At 51.5% G+C, this 20,203-nt stretch overlaps 1 protein-coding gene across 1 annotated transcript; it reads left to right on the top strand.

Annotated features, from left to right (window-relative positions):
• The first annotated feature begins 6,269 nt into the window (after positions 1 to 6,269).
• Positions 6,270 to 15,014, top strand: sfrp1a (secreted frizzled-related protein 1a). The gene is made up of 3 exons (XM_076025661.1): positions 6,270 to 6,903; positions 9,344 to 9,424; positions 13,922 to 15,014. Exons 1-3 carry the CDS (start codon positions 6,390 to 6,392, stop codon positions 14,245 to 14,247), a joined length of 921 nt encoding a protein of 306 aa, XP_075881776.1. The 5' UTR covers positions 6,270 to 6,389; the 3' UTR covers positions 14,248 to 15,014.
• Positions 15,015 to 20,203: the final 5,189 nt, after the last annotated feature.

The following is a 20,203-nucleotide window of genomic DNA, read 5'->3' on the forward strand; positions in this document are numbered from 1 at the left end:
CCTGATTGGCTGCTGGCTCCAGGTAGGCTGCTGTGATTGGATGGAAGCAGGGAACACTGAGCTGTGTCTCAATTCAGGCTCTGCATCCGTCGTCGACTGGGTCCTCTGTCGGCCGGCGGGGCCGCATTTGAAGGGCGCATGTAGAGCATCCTTCATGGTGAATTGGGACGAGCCTTCGCGCAGTGCTGTGACGCAACTGGCCTTCAAATGCGGCCTTCCAAGGATGCAAGCCCTGAATGGAGACACAGCCCATGAGTCCTGAAGATGGGCAGGAAGGGAAGATGTGAGGGACCTGGTGGAGGGCACTCCAGCAGGTTCACACACAGTTCCCACACTGACCACTAGGAGGGGAGATTCCTCCTGTCGTGGAGGGGCTGGGCGGGGTGCAGCCTCAGCAGGATGTTCTCCCAGCGTTGATGAGCTGTGACGTCTCAGGTTGATTTGGAAAGACAAGGAGCGATGCCAGCAGAGAACTTTGGCTGGATTTCACTGCTGCTGAGTGAGAGGACGATAATTATCCCACTGCAGATTAATACCATGAATTATCTTGATGGATGGAGTGCTGCTGGAGAGCAGATCAAATTCTTGTTAATGGGAGCCAGATGGAGGAGAACCTCAGCTGGAGTCTTCTCAGTGCCTGCTCTCTTCTGGAGTGATGGCTCACTTTTTGGCTTCTCTGGGTCAGGAGCATGAGCACAGTTCTCCAGCTGATGGTTTTCCTGCTGAAAATTCTCCTGCTGACGGTTCTCCAACCGAAGGTTATTTAACTGATAGTTCGCATGCAGAATTGTTGTCCTGCTGAAAGTTCTCCTGCTGAAAGTTCTCCTACTGATGGTTCTCCTACTGAAGGCTTTCCTGCTTAATGTTCTCCTGTTGAACGTTCTCCTACTGATGGTTCTCCTACTGAAGGCTTTCTTGCTGAATGTTCTCCTGCTGGATGTTCTCCTGTAGGTGGTTCTCCTTCCAAAGGTTCTCCTGCCAATGTTTCAGATGCTGATGTTCTCCATCCTAAGGAAAGCAAGCCGTGACACCGCAGCTGATTCTTCTATTGGTGGTCAGGCTGGTGGGAGCCGGGAGGCAGCAACATCGCCTCCTCCTGGGTTCTCTCAGCTCCCCTGGAGTTCTGAAGAGACTCTGCGAGGGTCTGCCACTGAGCTCCGGGGTCGAAGGTCGCGGCTCGTGCGTAAGCTGCGCAGGCCTCTGATTAACTTGGGCTGTAATTAACCCACTTCACTCTCAGGGAATTCCAGAAGATGACGGCTCCTCTCTGTTGATCCCGTCTTCAAAACAGCAGCAGAGGTGACGCCACGTGTTTACTGCCTCCTTCAAAGCGCCGCCCAGTGGTGGCGGCAGGGCGGGACGCTCCAGTGTCGGCCTGCAGGTGGAGTGATGCTGCTGCTGCCGCTGCTGCTGCTGCTGCCCTGCAGCTTGTTTTGATGGGTGTCAGGCTCTAATCTGCACCTGCGTCGTCCCCAGATTACAGCCTGCAGGGGAAACTAAACACTTTGGAGGTTCTGCTGTAAATCTTCCCTCGATGAGCTTCTCAGCAGCCTGCAAGCGTCAGCTGCAGACCAAACAGGCCGTCACTCTGCGTATATCATTTCATCTTCCTGTCAGACGGCTGCTGAAATATTGTTTGATATTGTTTTTATGCTCCAAAGGGAAAAGCTGGCCTGCTCCTGGTGTTTGGGAGATGCTGACGGACAAGATGTTGAGCTGTCGGGACCGTTGGGCTGCTTCCTGTTGGACGTCTCTGAAGGTCTGGATGGGGGACTGACAGAAATCGTGAATTACTTGTCAATATTCCTGCCAGTTTCAGAAGGGAGAGCTGCTGTTTACGGAGCAGGAAACATTATTGAAAAACTAGAAGGACGTCTCCAAATGTTCTTCCTCTGGTTCCATCTGGTTGTAGGTCCGAGAGCAGAGAGAAAACACCACAGAAAAGAAGGGCAAGAGACGATCAGACTAAAAATGTTCATTTTGTCCTCACTGATACATTACTCTTCTTTTCTTTTGTCCAGACAAATAAGTTGGGATGTAAAGATGTTACCTGCCTGACTGTGACTCCAGTCTTCATCAGAAGCTTCTGGGTATTAAGCTAGTGCACTAATACCATGTGCTTGGTCTTCCAATGTGTTCTGTCTGCCTGCTAGGCCGCTAGAAGTAGTGTTGTAGTACTCCAGATTGTTCTTGGTCTCAAGACTAATCGCTTTTTAAGGGTCTCAGTCTGGTCTCGGACTCACAGACATTCTTACTGGGTCTGGTCTGGGCCTGGGCCTGGACGGACTCTGGATTTTTTTTAATCAAGATCGGTCAGGACTCAGCCAACGCTACAATGACAGATAATATCCAGCTGCTGCCGTTTTATGCTCTGCTGGTGACACCCATGCTGTGTCTCAATTCAGGGTCTGCACCATTCAGACCGAGTGTCCTCCGTCTGAAGGAAGCGTTCTTCGAGTACCCAGCCTAGAAGGACGGACCAAACCCCGCCTCCCTGGTAACCACTCGGGACGGTCTGGCCTTCGGCGTATTTCCTCGTTTCGTCACCGCCGTTCCCTCCGGCAGGCCAACCCCGGAAGTGACGTTTTTATAGTATCAAGCTAACCATTGGTTCGCCATTTACGATGTCATTGGATGATCAAATAAGTAAAATCCCACGTTAAAAACTGGATACTTTATGTGAAACTTCAATATTTAAATTTATATGCCGTGTCTTTGCCAGCACATGCCGCTAATTTTAGCTGACTTCCCAGGATCCTACGATGCGTTGCAGCAGCACGCAAAGCATCCTGGCATACATAAGTACGCAAAGGATAGTAGCGGTGCATCCTTGGAATCGGCTAAAACGAGTGCGTATTTCCGAGTACGCATTTTGAGCGTCCTAAGCACCCTTGGGAATTGGGACAAGCCTTCGCGCAGTGCTATGATGCAACTTCCTTTCAAAATGCGTACTTCAAGGATGCAGACCCTGAATTGAGACACAGCACCAGAGTGACACCCTGCCCCCTTATTCCTGGTTCATTGATTTTTTTTAATTTTATGAAGCAAAGTTGTTTTTTTTGTTTTTTTTAAATGATTCAAAATAGTTGGCTAAGCAGCAAAATGTTAAAGGAAATGATTGAAAGACACCTTGCTGGAAAGAGACGTTGCTGTTCCATTTAGAAGCAAACTGGAATTTAAAAGAGATGCTGGTCATTCTTTTCTGTTGCTGTTATTTTTCTTTGATATGTAAAGGTCTTGGTCTGGTCTTGGTCTCCAGACTCTCTAGTCTTGATAAGGTCTCGGTCTTGGTTGGTCTTGACTACAACAATAGCTAGCGGTTTCGATACTGCTAACAAGTGGTGTTCGGACACCAAACAACAGGTCTTGGATGTGAAAACCACTGGTCCACTGATCCACTGGTCTGGATCTGCTGGGTCACGGGACTTGGGGGAACTTTTGAAGACCCCAAAAGTAAAAATAAAAACAACAAGCCGTCTGGTATTTGTCCCAGAATAAATCAGCGGCCAGCGGCCTGAGAACGGAGCCAGACAGGAAGCCGGCCTGTTTGTCATTTCCACATTATTTTCTGTAATGCTCCTTTTCTCCCAAAGCGTCTTCAAGGGAAACCGTCTTCCTGTCTGAGGCCCTCAAGTCCAAATATTTAGTCTCCGCTTTGTTAGTCACCCGCCGTCGAGGCGCAACGTTTGGAAAGTGAACGCGGGCCGAGCGATAAGGAGCGGTCGTTCCACTTTTCTCTACATTTGTCCGGCCGACATTCTGCAGCCCAGAGCTCCTCCCCCTCCTCCTCCTCGCCGCCACCGCTCCTGAGCAAATCCAGGTCTCGTGGGGACGGGTCTGGGTGAGGGAGATGGGGGGCGGGGGATGGAGGGAGTGAGGGAGGCAGGGAGGGAGGGCAGCCTGCCCGCCCGCCGTGTGTCTGGTGAGACTTGGCAGTTTGCTTTAGCGACCGTGGACTCACAAACTGTTGTTGCAAGTCGACGGACCGTGAAGACGTCTGCACAGCATCAGCCGCCGCCGCCGTCTGACATCTGATCCCAAACACATCGGCTCCGCCTCCAGCTCCGCCTCCCACAGGGAAAACCCCGCAAGGCCCCTGTTTTCTTTCTCCAATGGTTTGATGAGAATATGCAGAAGCTGCAGCCCCACCACGTACGCTTCACCTCACCTCCAGCGTTTGAAAGTCCACTACAGATGTTTCCTGCTGACTACCCCCCCACCCCAGCCCACCCCCCCACCCGCACACACACACACACACACACACACACACACACACACACACACACACACACACGCACACGTTTCCCAAAGTTTTCCTGCTTTATTTCACACAGAGCTTCCAAAAACAACCCTTGGTCTGTCACTCCCTCCTTCACCAGTGGGGGGCCAGTTCGCTGCAGCTCCTGGCTTCCTATTGTAGGTGTAGGTGGCCATGGTGGGCGGAGTGGGTGAAGCAGCGCCGGCTGTAGCCCCGCCTATTCTTCCTTAGAGGTCTCTGATTGGTCCGGTTGAGTTGCTTAGGATAAAAAGTTCTGGCTTGTTTGTCCCTCAGGCCGAATCCAAAGCATCTTCCTCTGGTTCTCACCTCCCGCTGGGGCGCCCAAGGTGAGCAGAGGGTGGCGCTGCACAAACACAATGATTTGATAAAGACGTTTAACACAAAGCTGCGTCCCAAAGGCCCAACCCCCCCATCCCACACCCAGGACCCCTGAGGTGTACGTGTGCATTGGTGTGTGTTTGCAGCTTCACTTGAAATCAAATTAGGGCCTTTGTGGCTGTGCGAGGACTGTTAGCAACACAATGAGATGCTAATCGGCGGGGACGTGGGGGGATGGGGGAGGGGGGTAGAGGGTGGTTGGGGTTTGAGGGGGAGGGGCGGTCTTATCTCATCCAGGTGGAGATGAGGAGCAGCAGAGCCAGACCCTCTATCTGAGGAGGCTCATTAGGACTCCTGAAGAGTCACTTCCCCACTGTGTACACACACACACACACACACACACACACACACACACACACACACACACACACCATAGATAAGATAAGGTGACGCCAACACAAATGTTTATTCTCAGATGAATCTCGGTTGGAATTTCCAGGTCAGCGGTGGTGTAAACAGCCACAGCAGAGAAGCAACAACGTGTTTCAGAGTCGCTGTGACAAACAGCAGGACACAAAAAGACTGCAGCAGACGCAGCAGCAGCAGAAGGAAGTGGAGTCAGAGGAGGAGCCAGAGAGGAGACCTGTTATCGTTCCTCCGGACCGCATCAACTACATTGTCTGTTTTTTCCAAAGAAACAGGCGTGTGTGTATGTGTTACACGTGTACGGGCTACATGTCAATCACATCCAAGGAGGTCTCAAGCGTCTTTGTACCATCAGAGAAAAACCAGCTGGGCCCCCAGAGCAGGCAAAGTGCGACCAGGCCAGGAGGAACCAGGGAGGAAACCTGGGCACAGTCACTGGCAGCAGAGCATATGAGATACACACACACACACACACACACACACACACACACACACACACACACACACACACACACACACGACGAGTTCCTGCTGCGGTGTGATGACCAGAGGTCAGAGGTCAGAGGTCAGAAACGCTCTCCGTCCTCCTCCTGGCCGGCTGCTCCTTAGCGTCCAGGAGACCAGGAGACCAGCAGGGGGATGTGAGTGTTCCTGGAGCTCCAGGCCGGCTGAGGTAAACAGTCCCCAGCTGCCTCCTGCAGCATTCCAACTCTGTGACGTCTCTCCGGTTCAGCTCCATGTGAGGAATCGATCCGTCCGTGTTCAAACTGCCGAGCCAATGATTCATAGCTCCCCTTTCAATTCACTCAGCGCATGACTGACTGACTGTGAGGGATTCACTGATCCACAGCGGAGCCTCTGAGGGGCTTTGAAACGGGGTCCAGAGTCGTTCACAAGTCAAGCGAGTCAGATTCGATCCGTCCTGATCCAACTCACTGACTGGGGGAAGGGGGGGGGGGCGGATTTTTACGCACGCGGGGCTCATTAGTCGGTGAGTGTCAGTCGCGCGGTGCCAAAAGGCGCAGGACGAGCAGAACGCGCTCCGATTGGCCCGCGGCTCTACTTTACAAGCTGCTCTTGTTGCGCAGCTGCGCGCAGCCACGCAGCTTTTCCTCGCTGGACGCTGCCGAGGCAGCACCGCACGCGGGACCCTCTCTCTCTCTCTCGCTCTCTCTCTCTCTCTCTCTCTCTCTCTCTCACTCTCTCTCTCGGGTGCAGCATTTTTTTTTTTAATCGAATCCCTCGAGCCCCTCGGATCGGCTCGACGCGGCTCAGCTCCTCTCTCTGTGTCCTCCTGCACCGATCGAGCCGCTCTCCTCGCGCCGCCGCCGCCGCCGCCGCCGCTCACGCGAACCAGGGAAGAACCATGAGCTCGTGCCGCGGGACGGTCCCGTTGCTGCTGCCGCTGCTGCTGCTGCTGCGCGCCTGCGCCGCCGCAGAGTACGAGTACCTGAGCTGGAGGTCGGACAGCTACAACGGCGGCCGCAGCTACGGCAAGCCGCCGCAATGCGTGGACATCCCGGACGACCTGCGGCTGTGCGCCGGCGTGGGCTACCAGCAGATGCTGTTGCCCAACCTGCTGGAGCACGAGAGCATGGCGGAGGTCAAGCAGCAGGCCAGCAGCTGGGTGCCGCTCGTGCACAAGGGCTGCCACCCGGGCACGCAGGTCTTCCTGTGCGCGCTCTTCGCGCCCGTCTGCCTGGAGCGGCCCATCCTGCCGTGCCGCTGGCTGTGCGAGGCGGTGCGCGACGGCTGCACACCCATCATGGAGGCCTTCGGCTTCCCCTGGCCCGAGATGCTGACCTGCGACAAGTTCCCGCAGGACGACGTGTGCATCGCCATGACGCAGCCCAACAGCACCGAGGCCAGCAGGCCGGCAGGTAGGGAGAGAGAGAGAGAGAGAGAGTGTGTGTGTGTGTGTGTGTGTGTGTGTGTGTGTGTGTGTGTGTGTGTGTGTGTGTGTGTGTGTGTGTGTGTGTGTGTGTGACTTCAGTTCAGCCGTCTTTCCTTTATTCTCATTTCATTTTTTTAAAGCCGCACTTGAAAACTGTTTCTTTACTGTGAACCAGGAAGAGGAGCAAAAAAGGAGTTCATCAGAGTTCAAACTTTTTAATTTTCCGTACTAAATTTTAAATTCAGCAGAGAAAAGACTTTAATATTTTCTCCTGGAAAAGTCAGAGTCATGTAGGATTAAATACGGAGATGCAGAATCCAGGGCTGACCCTTTTTTTTTTTTTTTTGACATGATGTTGAAAAAGAAAAGTTGCTTGCGGCCAGAAAAAATGTCTCGAGCTCGGCGTGAAAATATTCAGCTGATTAAAAAAACAAACCCCAAAAAACAAAAGCTTTGAAACGTCAGCCAGGTGTGACTTTAATTCGACGCCTTTCAGCTCCCAAAGCAGCCGCTGATATAAGAAAAAACATTCAGAGGTCGTGGTCACATGACTCCAGTGGGAGTCACCATTAGCAGTGTTTATTAAGGATGGATAGATAGAAAGTTTATTCATCTCTGTGACAGATTGGGCTGATTGGGCCCAGAACCTCCAAGGTTCTGGGCTCAGCTCAGTGGGCCTGTGAAGGCAGACAGATGGAGTTTCCTGACACTTCTGCCGCCGTGTCGAGGTCGACACCTTCAGACGGCCGAGAACGTTGTTTCAGGGCAGCGCACACACACACACACACACAGGACAAACACAACCTTTTGGGGGTCACCACCTCCTGCTTCTCCTCCTCTTCTGCTGCCTTCTACTTCTCATTCTCCACCTCCACCACCTCCTCAATTGTCCTCCTTCTCTTCCTCCGCTCCTCCTTCTCCACCTTCATGACCTCCTCCACCTCTTCCCTCTCCTCCTCCTCCGTGACCTCCTCCATCTCTTCATTCTCCTCCTCCTCCACCTCTTCATTCTCCTCCTCCTCCTCCATGACCTCCTACACCTCTTCATTCTCCTCCTCCTCCTCCACCTCTTCATTCTCCTCCTCCTCCACCTCTTCATTCTCCTCCTCCTCCACCTCTTCATTCTCCTCCTCCTCGTCCTCCATGACCTCCTCCACCTCTTCATTCTCCTCCTCCTCCTCGTCGCTGCCGCACATGGAAGTGTTTAGCTGAAGGTGTTTGCTGAGCAGCAGGAGCAAAAGGTCCAGCAGTGGGACTCTGTCCTCCTCCACTGGTGGTGGTGGTGGTGGTGATGAAGATGATGATGATGATGATGATGATGATGAAGAACATCGTCCTACATCAGATTGCAGCCATGTGACAGGAAGTAGACGAGGACAGCTGATCCTCAGCAGAACCCTGGTGTGTGTGTGTGTGTGTGTGTGTGTGTGTGTGTGTGTGTGTGTGTGTGTGTGTGTGTGTGTGAGACTGAAGCACAAGCGGCTCATTGAGTTCAGCTGTTACAGGTTTTTTGGGAGGGTTGGGGGTCTGGGGGGGTTCAGGTGGGGGGGGTCCATCATCACGTGGTCACCTGACCTCCGTCTCTCCTCGCCGCCGCCACTGCGGGACGTCCCACTGCTGTAAATGGGTCAACTGTGGACGGCCCAGAGACCCCACAGCGCTCGGTGTGTGTGTGTGTGTGTTCCTGCCCCTGGCGAGGCCTCTCTCTCTCTCTCTCTCTCTCTCTCTCTCTCTCTCGCTCGCCCTCGCTGCCGGACCACACAGAACCGCCGACTCACTCGTCACCTGTCGACGTCCAGAACTCTTGAGACACAGAAAAAACCAGCACGCTCTCATCCGACCAATAAGAGCCGGGCCTTCTGTTGGTGGGCGGGCCTTCTGTTGGTGGGCTGACCCCCCACCTCCACCTCCACTACCTTCGCACAGTGTTTCAGCTCAGCCAATCGGCAGCAGATAAAAACAACCCTCCAAGTCCTCTTCTCCCCATGTGATCAGCCTGACCACTCCCACCACGGCTGTAGCTCCGACCTCTTTCTGGTTGCTGATTGGCCCGGTCGTACCTGGACCGTGTGCAGCAGCAGCAGCAGCAGCAGGTCACATCAGGTCAGCTCCTCGGAGGGGGTGGAGCCGTTTGCGGCAGCCCTTCGCACACCAGCGCCGCTTTTTCACGAGCCGCCGTCAAACACCGGTGGCAGACAACTGGCACTGCGGGGGTCAGAGGTCAGAGGTCAGGGAGGTCAGCGGCTGTCTGTCTGCGTTCCAAGAGTTCCCAGCGTCAGGAGTTTCAGACACTTTCCAAGCGCGGCTGCTGAGTTGTGTGTGTTTTTGTGTATTTCTTTTTGTTGTTGTGTTGTTGTTGTCGCACTTCTTCTGGTTCCAGCTGGTTGTAACCACGCCCACTCCCCCTCCCCCCCTCCTCTTCACAGATTATTCCCCCATCTGTCCGCCGTGCGACAATGAGATGAAGACGGACGCCATCCTGGAGCACATGTGCGCCAGCGAGTTCGGTAAGGCCACGCCCACTAACACACACACACACACACACACACACATACACACACACACACGGTTCCCCGTCTGTCTTCCGATAAATCGGCTTCTAAAGTCTTTTGAACGTTGTTTTTTTGACTGCGGGTGAAAAACTTTTGAGGGGAAAAAAAAATCTCTCACTTGTTGGCTCGGCTCAGACCGTTCTGCCGGTTCCTGTGTCGGGTTCTGGGCCGGAGGTGCAGAAGTGGGTCAACCTACGGTGGAGGCGGTAGACAGGGGGCGCCGCTGACATCAGCGGCACGAAGAGGGAAAAGTCGACGTGGCAGCGAATGTGTAACAACGGAGTTGCTGTACAGACAAAAACTTTTTTTGCTTTGTTTTATTGGTGCAGTGAAATCAAGCGCACTGGGAAATGAGGCCTTTTCCCTCCAAGTAACACTGCCAACTACTGGCCTGGCAGGCAAACTACATTCTATGTTTGAAACTGGTGATCGTAGATCAGATTTAAAATCAGCGAAGATCCAATTTTCACCGTCTCAGCGGTTGATAAAACATCCGTCCACCAGGCAGTTCCTGCTCTCTGATTGGCTGCCAGGCGTCAGTGCCCCCCCCCCCCTCCCCCAACATGTCGTATCCCCGTTTTTGAATTGGGCAGGAGGTGGAAGCTTGTGATTTGTATTGAGAAGTGGGTGGTGAACTGGAGAAGATGATTTTGTTCTGGAAGTGGAGGCTCGTCCTTGGTGGCCGCTGGTTCCCATCCAGAGACACAAACAGGAATCCCGAGGATTCCAGGAAGAACGCCGCCGCTCGCAGAACACGGCAGCAGCAGCAGCAGCAGCGGCAGCGGCAGCGGCAGCAGCAGCAGCAGCAGCAGCAGCAGCTGCTCCAGTTCCAGGTGCCACAGTGGAAACAGACCTTGTTCCAATCCTCAGATGGGGTTTAGGGTTTCATTTGTTTAACAAATTTCCTGCTTGTTTACTCTGCGGTGGGGGGGCGGAGCTCTGGCCCTGCTGAGTCCAGGCTGCTGCCGCCGCCACCAACGCCGTGTTTCATCTGGGACCAGCACACATGTTGTTCTGCCTGCCTGTCAGCAGCCGACAGCCCATTGTAAACATCCAGAGCCGCTGTCTGAAGGCGGCGGCGAGATTAGCCCGATGTTTGCAGCCTCCTGCTGACGTTCCACCATCTTGGGGGTGAATGCAGGGGCAGACAGGACAGGACCTGAGTTGACCTGGCTGGCTGGCTGGCAGCAGCAGCAGTCAAGGATGAGTTCTGACTGGACGTATTATAATATTGGGTCCGTCGCTGTGAAAACTCCTAAAGTTGCAACAGTAAATCTGAGTGTCGACTTACAAAAATAACTGAGGATGAAAGAAATTTCGGGCCGTCTTTTTAAAGAAAAAAAGAGCTGATGGTTCATTTTTGAAGCGTCTCTATTTTATAAGGCCACAGTTTGACTGTGAGCATCTTAAAACTGCAGCAGTGAAACTCTTCAACGATGACGCCTGTGCGTGCAGCAGCGATGGCAGCGTCACCTGCATGGCATCCTGCTGGTCCGTACTGGTTTTAACAAGCCTCGACCGCAGCGGCGGCGACGCAGCAGCAGCAGCAGCAGCAGCAGCAGCAGCAGCAGCAGCAGCAGCAGCAGCAGCGGCAGCAGCGGCAGCAGCAGCAGCAGCAGCAGCGGCAGCAGGAGACCCGCCGTGACTTGCTGCTGCTGCTGCTGCAAGCGGCCAATCACGTGTTAAACATCCCAGAACACTGGCTGGCATGGAGCTGGCATTTTTGTATGCACACACAAGTATGTGTGTGTGTGTGCGTGTGTGTGTGCGTGTGTGTGTGTGTGTGTGTGTGTGCGTTACTGGAAGTTGCAGATCTGTTCTGGGTTAAGACTGAAATGTTAAGGCCGGTTTGCCCTTTCTTCAACTTTTGCTTCTGTTGAGAGTCGGTCAGCAGCAGCAGCAGCAGCAGCAGCAGCAGCAGTGAAAGTTGCAGCCTCGGGGGAAGGTCTCAGCTTTTTACGGCGCTGCTGCGTGAAGGGGCGGCCCAGGGGGGGTCAGAGGTCAAGCAGCACAATGGGGGGCGTCGGCAAACAGTTTACAGCTGGAGTGGAGGTTGATATACGAGCAGGTCGAGGGCCGAACCTCAGCTGGCTTCTCTTCTGCTTTTTTCATTTTTTTCCCAACATGAAGGAGGATCAATAAAAATGTAAAAAGTTGCTGCAGCAGGAAGCTTCCAAAAACTGTGAAATAATGATAATATTATTTATAATTCGCAATTCTCACAGGTTCGTTAAATTCAGCGACTCGACCAAACGGGCAGAAAAGCAGACAAATAAAGAACGGAAGAAAAGTTTTTTCTTTCCCGGTCTTGAACTGCTGCAGCTGCCTTTTTATGACAATTATTTCACAAAAATTCAACTGACTTTGTTTTTTTTGTTATTTTAAAGCAGAACCTTTATAATTTTATTGTGGTGCAGATGTTGTTGAGCAGATGAGGGAATACAAACGTTTAAGATTCCAGCTTGTTGAGCAGAAATACGTGGAGCCATTGAACCGACTGAAAAACCTGGGAAACGACTCAGCGAATCAATGAAGGAAGAAGAAGAGGGAAAAAATTGAGCTGCTTTTTGGTCAGGCAGCAAAGCCTGCTAGCTGTTAGCTTGAAGCTCTGCGAGCTAAAATTGCTCTGGCTGCTGTTTGCTCTTGGACAAAGAGATTAAAACAAAGGAATTGAAAATGAGTCGAAATTGATGTTAGCTTGGCAGCGGACTAGCACTCTGGCGCTGGCCTACTGTACGGAGGATCAGCTGGTCAAACAGCACGAGGTGCAGGCAGAGTTCACGGCTTGCAGGGATTACGGCTCGCTGACGGATTTACCCAGACGAGTTGTTCGGTCCGGTTCAGTTCACGGGGGGGTGAGCCGCTCACTCGCTCGCTCGCTCGCTCTCTCGCTCTCTCTCTCTCTTCACCTTCTGTGACTCACTAATTATCAACGCCGCTGCCTGTTTTTTGATTTCTGCCAACACTAAGCCGGCCATGACAGAGGGGTACGAGTCTTAATCCCAACCATGTGCCGCTTTAATTCCAGGGGGAAAAACAGGTCGGCTCTTTGGCTCAGCGGCCAAGGAAGAGCAACTCAGACACCTTTCAGGGATTTCTTTTTTTTTTTGTGCTTTTTTTGTCCGTACGTCAAACAATAATGTTTGACGTACGGACAAAGATTGTGCATCACAAAAAAAACAAACAAACGGTGCAGAAACTTCAGAGCCAGATCTGGTCAGCTGTAGGTCACCAGACTGACTCTGACTCCTGGAAAACAGGACCACCAAGGTCTTGACGGAGGGAAAAGTGAGACTTTGTTAGAAGGTCAACCGGAGTTTAGTGACGGATCAAGCGGCATTCCGGTCAATCAAAGGAAAATAAAAGGCTTTGGGAAGCCGAAAAACCTCGAGATCCTGATTAGAAACCTTCCAGCGGCTGTGAGCAAGAAGAAGAAAAAGAAGAAGAAGAAGAAGAAGAAGAAGAAAAGTTACCACACGACGATGGTGTTCCAGGATGCTTTCTTCATAAACACTCCCAGTTGTGGACGCGGGCGGAGCCAAGTCAGCTAAGGCCCTGCCTGGATGGAGGAGAGAAGGACAGAAAATGAGGAACCTTCCCGCACGCTAGTTTTCAACCCCTGCAGCAGATAAAAAGCTAATCATCAAACAAGGAAGAAATAAAATAGTTTTCACAAGTGCTGACAAGAATTCAGCGTTTAGCCCAACTTTTGTTGGAAAAACGTTTGTCGTGCAAACAACAGGAAGTGCAAATTGACGGTCGGAAACATTTTCCAGAGGCAGGGAAGGGAGGAAAAACATTTTCCACCCCGCCCTCACCAAAAAACACTTCCTGGAAAAATATCAAGTGGAAACTCGTCTGGTGAAGAAGAATAAAGTGATAAAATGTATCCAAGGATCAGAAATACTGAGAAAAAAACTCCAGAGTTCAGTTAAAGATTGAAAATTTAAAAAAATTAAATGTATACTCAGAAAAATGTTTGATACTGAGTATGAAAGTGCAGAATATTAATTGCGTTTTTTTTTGGTTTTTTTTCACACATTTTTGAAAAATTGAAAGACACTCCTGGTTTCTGATTGGGTTCGGAGTATCGGCCAATCACAAGCAAGGAGGATGAAGAGTTTGACGGTGGTCACGGGGAAAAAATGCAAAATGCTGGCAAAACCATTTCAGCTTTGATTGTGTGTGTGTGTGTGTGTGTGTGTGTGTGTGTGTGTGTGTGTGTGTGTGTGTGTGTGTGTGTGTGTGTGTGTGTGTGTGTGTGTGTGTGTGTGTGTGTGTGTGAAGTGGGATGTCAGTCGGTGAACCTCCAAACACACGTTAGATCTCAAGAGTTTCAACCAAAAAAACCCCACAAAAATCCCTCTGAAAGCTGATATGTTCTCCTCATTCCTTGCCTAAAGTTCTCCTTCTCCTCCTCCTTCTCCTCCTCTTTCTCCTCCTCCCCTGCAGCCCTGAAGGCCAAGATCAAGGAGGTGCGTCGGGAGAACGGCGACCGGCGGGTGGTCCTGCAGAAGAGGAAGAAGATGCTGAAGACGGGCGGCCTGAAGAAGAAGGACCTCAAGTCGTTGGTGCTGCACCTGAAGAACGGCGCCGACTGCCCGTGCCAGCAGCTGGACAACCTGGGCCACCAGTACCTGATCATGGGCCGGCGGGTGGAGCAGCAGCACCTGCTGACCGGCATCCACAAGTGGGACAAGGGCAGCAAGGAGTTCAAGAAGGCCATCAAGAAGCTCAAGACCCACAAGTGTCCCGTCTTTGAGAACGTCTTCAAATAGGATAGGCCCCGCCCACCACCACCACCACCACCACCACAGCCCCGCCCCCCACGTATGAACTTGCACAAAAAGAAAAAAAAGCCGCCTTTTGCTTCCTGTCGCTCCTGTTTCTGTTTTTTTTTTTATATCTACAGACTTCTGGAAGGTTCAGCTGCAGAGCTGAGAGCCACAGCGCCACCTCGCCTGTTTCTGGGGGACTAAAGATTCTGATTGGTTCCTCGACTCAACTCCGCCTTCTTTTTTTGTAAGAAAAAAAAAGAAAAGAAAAAAAATCTGTCTTTCTTTCCACTTATCTGGTCCTGAATCATCTAGTGGTGGAACTCGGCAGCAGCAGGATGGAGAACTGCTGCCATGGACTGCACTACATATAGATAGAGCTCTCATCTCCTGCTTTTTATTGTTGTTGTTTGTTTGTTTGTTTGTTTGTGTTACTTGAAAAAAATTAGCACAGCCAGCTGCCTCCTGGAGGTCCAGGTTCTGGATCTCTGGAGAGTCAAGGTCTGGAGTTCTGAAGATCCAGGATCTGGACGTTCTGGAGGTCCAGGTTCTTATGGTCTGGATCTTTGGAAGTCTGTATCTCTGGGGGTCCAGAATCTGGAGGTCCAGGTTCTGGAGGTTTGAAGGTCCAGGTTCTGAAGGTCTGGATCTCTGGAGATCCAGACTATGGAGGTCTGGAAGTTCTAGAGGTCCAGGTTCTGGCTCCAGTGGTTGTTTTGAGGTTCTCTGTCATGTACATACAAGATTTTACATAAATGTGGAAAAACTGACTGGTGTCTCTGATCTTCTGTTCGAGTTCAGTTTCTTTCATGGCTTTTTCATGTTCTTAAAAAAGCAACATTTGCAAAATGAGAACATCACCCTATAGCGCCCCCGTCAGGTTACTAAACTACACTGCACTACACAACAACGCAGGAGAACTTCATCCAAAGCAGCTGATTCAGCATCTTTATCCAGCTAGCGCCCAACGGTTAGCGTCTTCCAGGCCAGATGCCATCACTAGAGCGTAATAACCGTAAAAACTGACCAAAGCAAGTAAAGACCTTCAGCCCTGCTTCAGCGCTTGGCTCCGCCCACTTAAGCCCCTCCTAATGTTTTATTTGTCATGTCAACATGAGAGAAATAAACACTGTTGTTTGTTTTCTGATGGGGACAGAAAAACAAACCCGCCTCTTCCTGTATATACCCACCGGAGGAGAAGAAGAAGAAGAAGAGCAACATCAGAGCAGACACATCAAATATTATTCATATAAACCCACGAGTGCAAACAAACAAGAAAAACATCCCGTCAATTAAAAAAAAGACGGGATGCTGGTAAAAGAAGCAGGAAGCGTCAACGCGTCTGCTTTCACTTAGGAAATGTATCTCAGCTGTGGACCAAGGTTGCAAAATATTCCTCAGAAGGTCCTGGTGGACACCGCCTGATTGGCTGCTGGTCACTGCCGGGAAAGTCTGGCTTGTTCTGGTTCTGGATTCCTGCGCTGATTAAAGCCGCTCCGCCGTGGCTCTGATCAGCGGCTGGGATGAAATGAAGCCGATCAATAAAAGAAAAAAATCTCTGGGTGACACTTTGTGCCTTTTTAACGAGGAGCCGCCGGCGAGTTTCACGGCTTGCGGTCTCGGAGGCATTAAAAAGTGTTTAAATGTTGCGTCAGAGGCTATTATCGTCACGGTGGGGGGATTTTTTTTTTTCAGTCTATTTTCCTGTCGGAGACTTCGAGTCTTCGCAGCCACAGACGGAAACGATAAAAGCATCGTTACGACTTAAAGTGCAAATATTTGGCAGCGACATTTTGGACTGAAAACCATCCCAGTGTTTAGTGAGGAGGCAGCGCTGCATGTCTGTCTGTCTGTCTGTCTGCCCGACTGACTGACAGACTGTCTGTCTGTCGCTGGCCTGACCTTTGACCCTCAACATACAGTCTCTCTCTCTCTCTCTCTCTCTCGGGCCGGACAGGACACCCAGCGGGCCGGATGTGGCCCGCTGGGCCCTACTTTGCCCAGGTCTGATTACATTGTCGAGACATCAAGACTATGAATGAACCACACAATGAAGGGGAATTAGCAGAGCCATGTTTCATGTTGTAGAAAAATGTTTTCTAACAGTGGCCATCGCCCACTCCACTCCGTCCTGCACTTCCCCGCCGCTGAAACACTTCCGTTTGGGTGCCAAATCGTTCTCCTCGTGGAACCCCACTCTTGCTCCCATTGAGCTCCCCTGCTAGCCAAACACCGGGCTAATTAGCTCTGCAGCAGCAGCAGCAGCAGCAGCAGCAGCAGCAGCAGGGATGAGTAGAAACAAAAGATGAGCCTACACACGCACATGCGCTCGCAAACACACACACACACACACACACACACACACACACACACACACAGAGTTTGTGGCCCCAGAGACAGAAACCATTAAAGTTTCCCCTGTGTGCTGCAGCAGCGGCAGGAGGAAGGGGAGGGGGCGTTGGGGGATGGAGGGAGGGGGGGTGATGAGTCGGTACGTTGTTTCAGACACCGTGTTTCTCTGGAATTCCAGGATCGCAGTCCAACAGGCACATTAGTCACGTCGGCCTCCTGCTAACCGGAGCCGCAGGCTGCTGGCTGCAGCCCCAACCGTCAGGGAGGCTGGAGGAGGTGGAGGAGGAGGAGGAGTAGGGGGAGAGGGGTGGAGGAGGTGGTGGTGGTGGGGGGGGGGGTATACTGGGGGAGAGTGAGGGGGATCTGGAGGAGGAGGAGGAGGAGTGAAACAGAGAAGGAATTGTTTCCTCTGCTCTGCTCCGCCGAGCTGTGTGTGTGTGTGTGTGTGTGTGTGTGTGTGTGTGTGTACTGCACATGTGGCCGTGCAGCAGCATATGTTTTTCAATAATGCCCATTAGTTTTAAAGAGGATGATGTAAGTGCAACTCTTCCAGTAACAATATTCCTGCAGCCGTGGACCGGATCTCTGAAGCCTAGCCCCCTACCCCCCTACCCCCCCGACCCCACTGGGAGGGCAGTGATTGGCTGCGGCGTTGACTACGGCCGGTCGCTCGCTGTCAATGAGCAGCAGGCCTGGACGGTCAGTGTCCTGGTGGTGGAGGAGGAGCCTGGTCCTCCTGCTCCTCCTGCTCCTCTATGGAGCTCAACGGTTGAGCTCACAGCTGTGAAACTTTCCAGTGAGATGATCTTAGATCTTCGGTCGGGCTCCTCTGATGGACGCGTTGGCTCTTCACGGCCTGTTGACGGCTTCTTCCGGCTGCTCTCACCACTTTCTTCTTGATCCTGACTACTTCCTGCACTGTAGATGCTCACTGAAGACATGAAGTATACGAGCAAGAGATGTGGCTTCATGTGGCAAAAGAAAAAAAAAAGTGAAACAGCTCAATAAGTGATGTTGGATATATATTATATGAAGGATGGCTTCTCTCGGTCATCTAGAATACAACTTGAATGGAACATCTGCCCCTGGTTTGTTGTATGTAGATTGATTGGAATTTTTTTTATTGTATATCTTGTAACTACTGTATAGTTTCACCAGCGTTTAACTGTAACTGTAACTAGTGTATAGTTTATGAATAGTTTATTTTTTATTCTTCTATTTTCACTTTTTGTATAACTTTTTGACTGCTGCAACAGTCTAGTTTCCCAATTTGGGATCAATAAAGTTCAATCTAATCTAATCTAATCTAATCTCCTGGACACTGGGAGGCACCATCAGTGATGTATCTTCTCCCAAGCCCAGACTTCCCAGTAGCAACCACCACTACTGCCGCCTCTCTGCAGCCTGGCTTGCAGGCTGGATGCTCCTCTTCCTGGCTGCTGCTGCTGCTGTGATGCCCTGCAAGGCCTCCACAGCCAACATCTACAGGTCTACTGGTCTACAGGTCTACTGGTCTACTGGTCCAGCCCAGACCCTCCTCCACCAGCTCCTGGTGCTGAGACTTCCCAGGCTACTGGAAGTTTCTGCATTCCAGCACAAGCAGATAATCCTTGTTTGACACTTATTTGTTGAATACATTCATTCCATATGTATTCAACTTCTGTGTATGTATTATACTTTTGACTGGTAGTATACATATATATGTATATATATACACACATGTCTCTGGGTTCCCACGCAGCCCCCCCCAGGCCCCGCCTCCTCCCAGCCATAATTCACCTCCTGTCAGTCTCTTTGATTCCTGCAGTTAAAGTTGATTCCAAGCGTGGCCTCCACACATAAAAGTGCGAGCCAGCAGATCTGAGGAGGGAGTGCTGAGTCAACGCCCTCGCCGCCGCTCCTCGGCTCCATGAAGTCCCTCCAAACTCAACAACCGCCGGTGGATTTCTGAAATTGTTCCCCAATAAAGTGGCGCCAGCTGCGCGAGTGGAGCTGCTGGTCAGAGCTCCGCCCCCGTCGGTCAAACCCCCAAACTGTTCCAGGTGAGAGGGCCCGCAGCTTGGATTCTCTCGGTGTGGGCGGGGCTATCCTCCAGGTGCTCTGGCTCTGCCCACAGTCCGGCGGCACGTGTGGATGTTCATGATAAATTAGCAGGTGACCACTGACCATGAGACACCTGGATGATGATGGATGGATGATGATGGATGGATGATGGATGAATGATGGATGGATGATGGATGGATGATGGTTGGATGATGGATGGATGATGGATGGATGACGATGGTTGGATGATGATGGATGGATGATGGTTGGATGATGGATGGATGACGATGGTTGGATGATGATGGATGGATGATGGATGGATGATGGATGGATGATGGTTGGATGATGGATGGATGATGATGGATGGATGATGATGGATGGATGATGATGGATGGATGATGGATGGATGATGGTTGGATGATGGATGGATGATGATGGATGGATGATGATGGATGGATGATGGATGGATGATGGATGGATGATAGTTGGATGATGATGGATGGATGATGATGGATGGATGATGGATGGATGATGGTTGGATGATGGATGGATGATGATGGATGGATGATGGTTGGATGATGGTTGGATGATGGATGGATGATGATGGATGGATGATGATGGATGGATGATGGATGGATGATGGATGGATGATAGTTGGATGATGATGGATGGATGATGATGGATGGATGATGGATGGATGATGGTTGGATGATGGATGGATGATGATGGATGGATGATGGTTGGATGATGGATGGATGATGGATGGATGATGGATGGATGATGATGGTTGGATGATGAAGGATGGATGATGGCCAATGTATGGACGATGATGGCCGGACTTCTCCAGGCTCCTGTGCCCTCTGACTTGGACCTTCTTGCTCTCTGGCTTGGCCACCCTGAGGTCCTGGCTGACGCGGCACCGCCTCCATGCTGTGAGCTCCATCTTCCTCCACCAGCAGTTTACACCTCTCCTATCCTGCTCAGCTCAGATCTTTTTCACAGCCACTGGTGGAGATGAGAACTGCTGGTCCTTCAGCCTCCAGATCCCTCAGACCTCAGGCTCAGAGGGATCAGTGTCAGCTGACTGACTGACTGCTTCCTCATCAGAAGGATGGATAAGATTCATTCCAATGAGACGTTCCACTGATGTGAAAGGTTATGCGACTGGACCAATCAGGATCCTCCAAGGAGGAGGAGGCGGAGCTAAAGCCAAGGTTGTTGCTGCAGTCGCCCGGTCTGATCACGACTTTTTCTCAGTGTGATCTAAAGACACTGCCGGTATTTATTCCCTCTGCTGCCGATTGGCTGACTGGACATGCTGTAGTTTGACTCCGCCCACAGGAGTCGGACTGATCGGTACAGATCACTGCCCAGGTTCAGTTCAGCAGCACAACAAAACAAATTGTGTGGGTGAATCGTGATTCGGTGACTTGATTGACTTGGTTCCTGGTTGATGGTGGTGGGTGTGTCCATGGAAGAAGCTCAGAAATCCCCCACAACAACAACAATCCTGCGGTCGCTCCGCCTCCTTCAGCCCGCTGGGCTGGGCGGCTCTGGAAGTGTG

Source organism: Nelusetta ayraudi, unplaced genomic scaffold (genome assembly GCF_046127955.1).
Source record: "Nelusetta ayraudi isolate G7.1 ecotype Tasmania unplaced genomic scaffold, CSIRO-AGI_Nayr_v1 ptg000018l, whole genome shotgun sequence".
Lineage (NCBI taxonomy): Eukaryota > Metazoa > Chordata > Actinopteri > Tetraodontiformes > Monacanthidae > Nelusetta > Nelusetta ayraudi.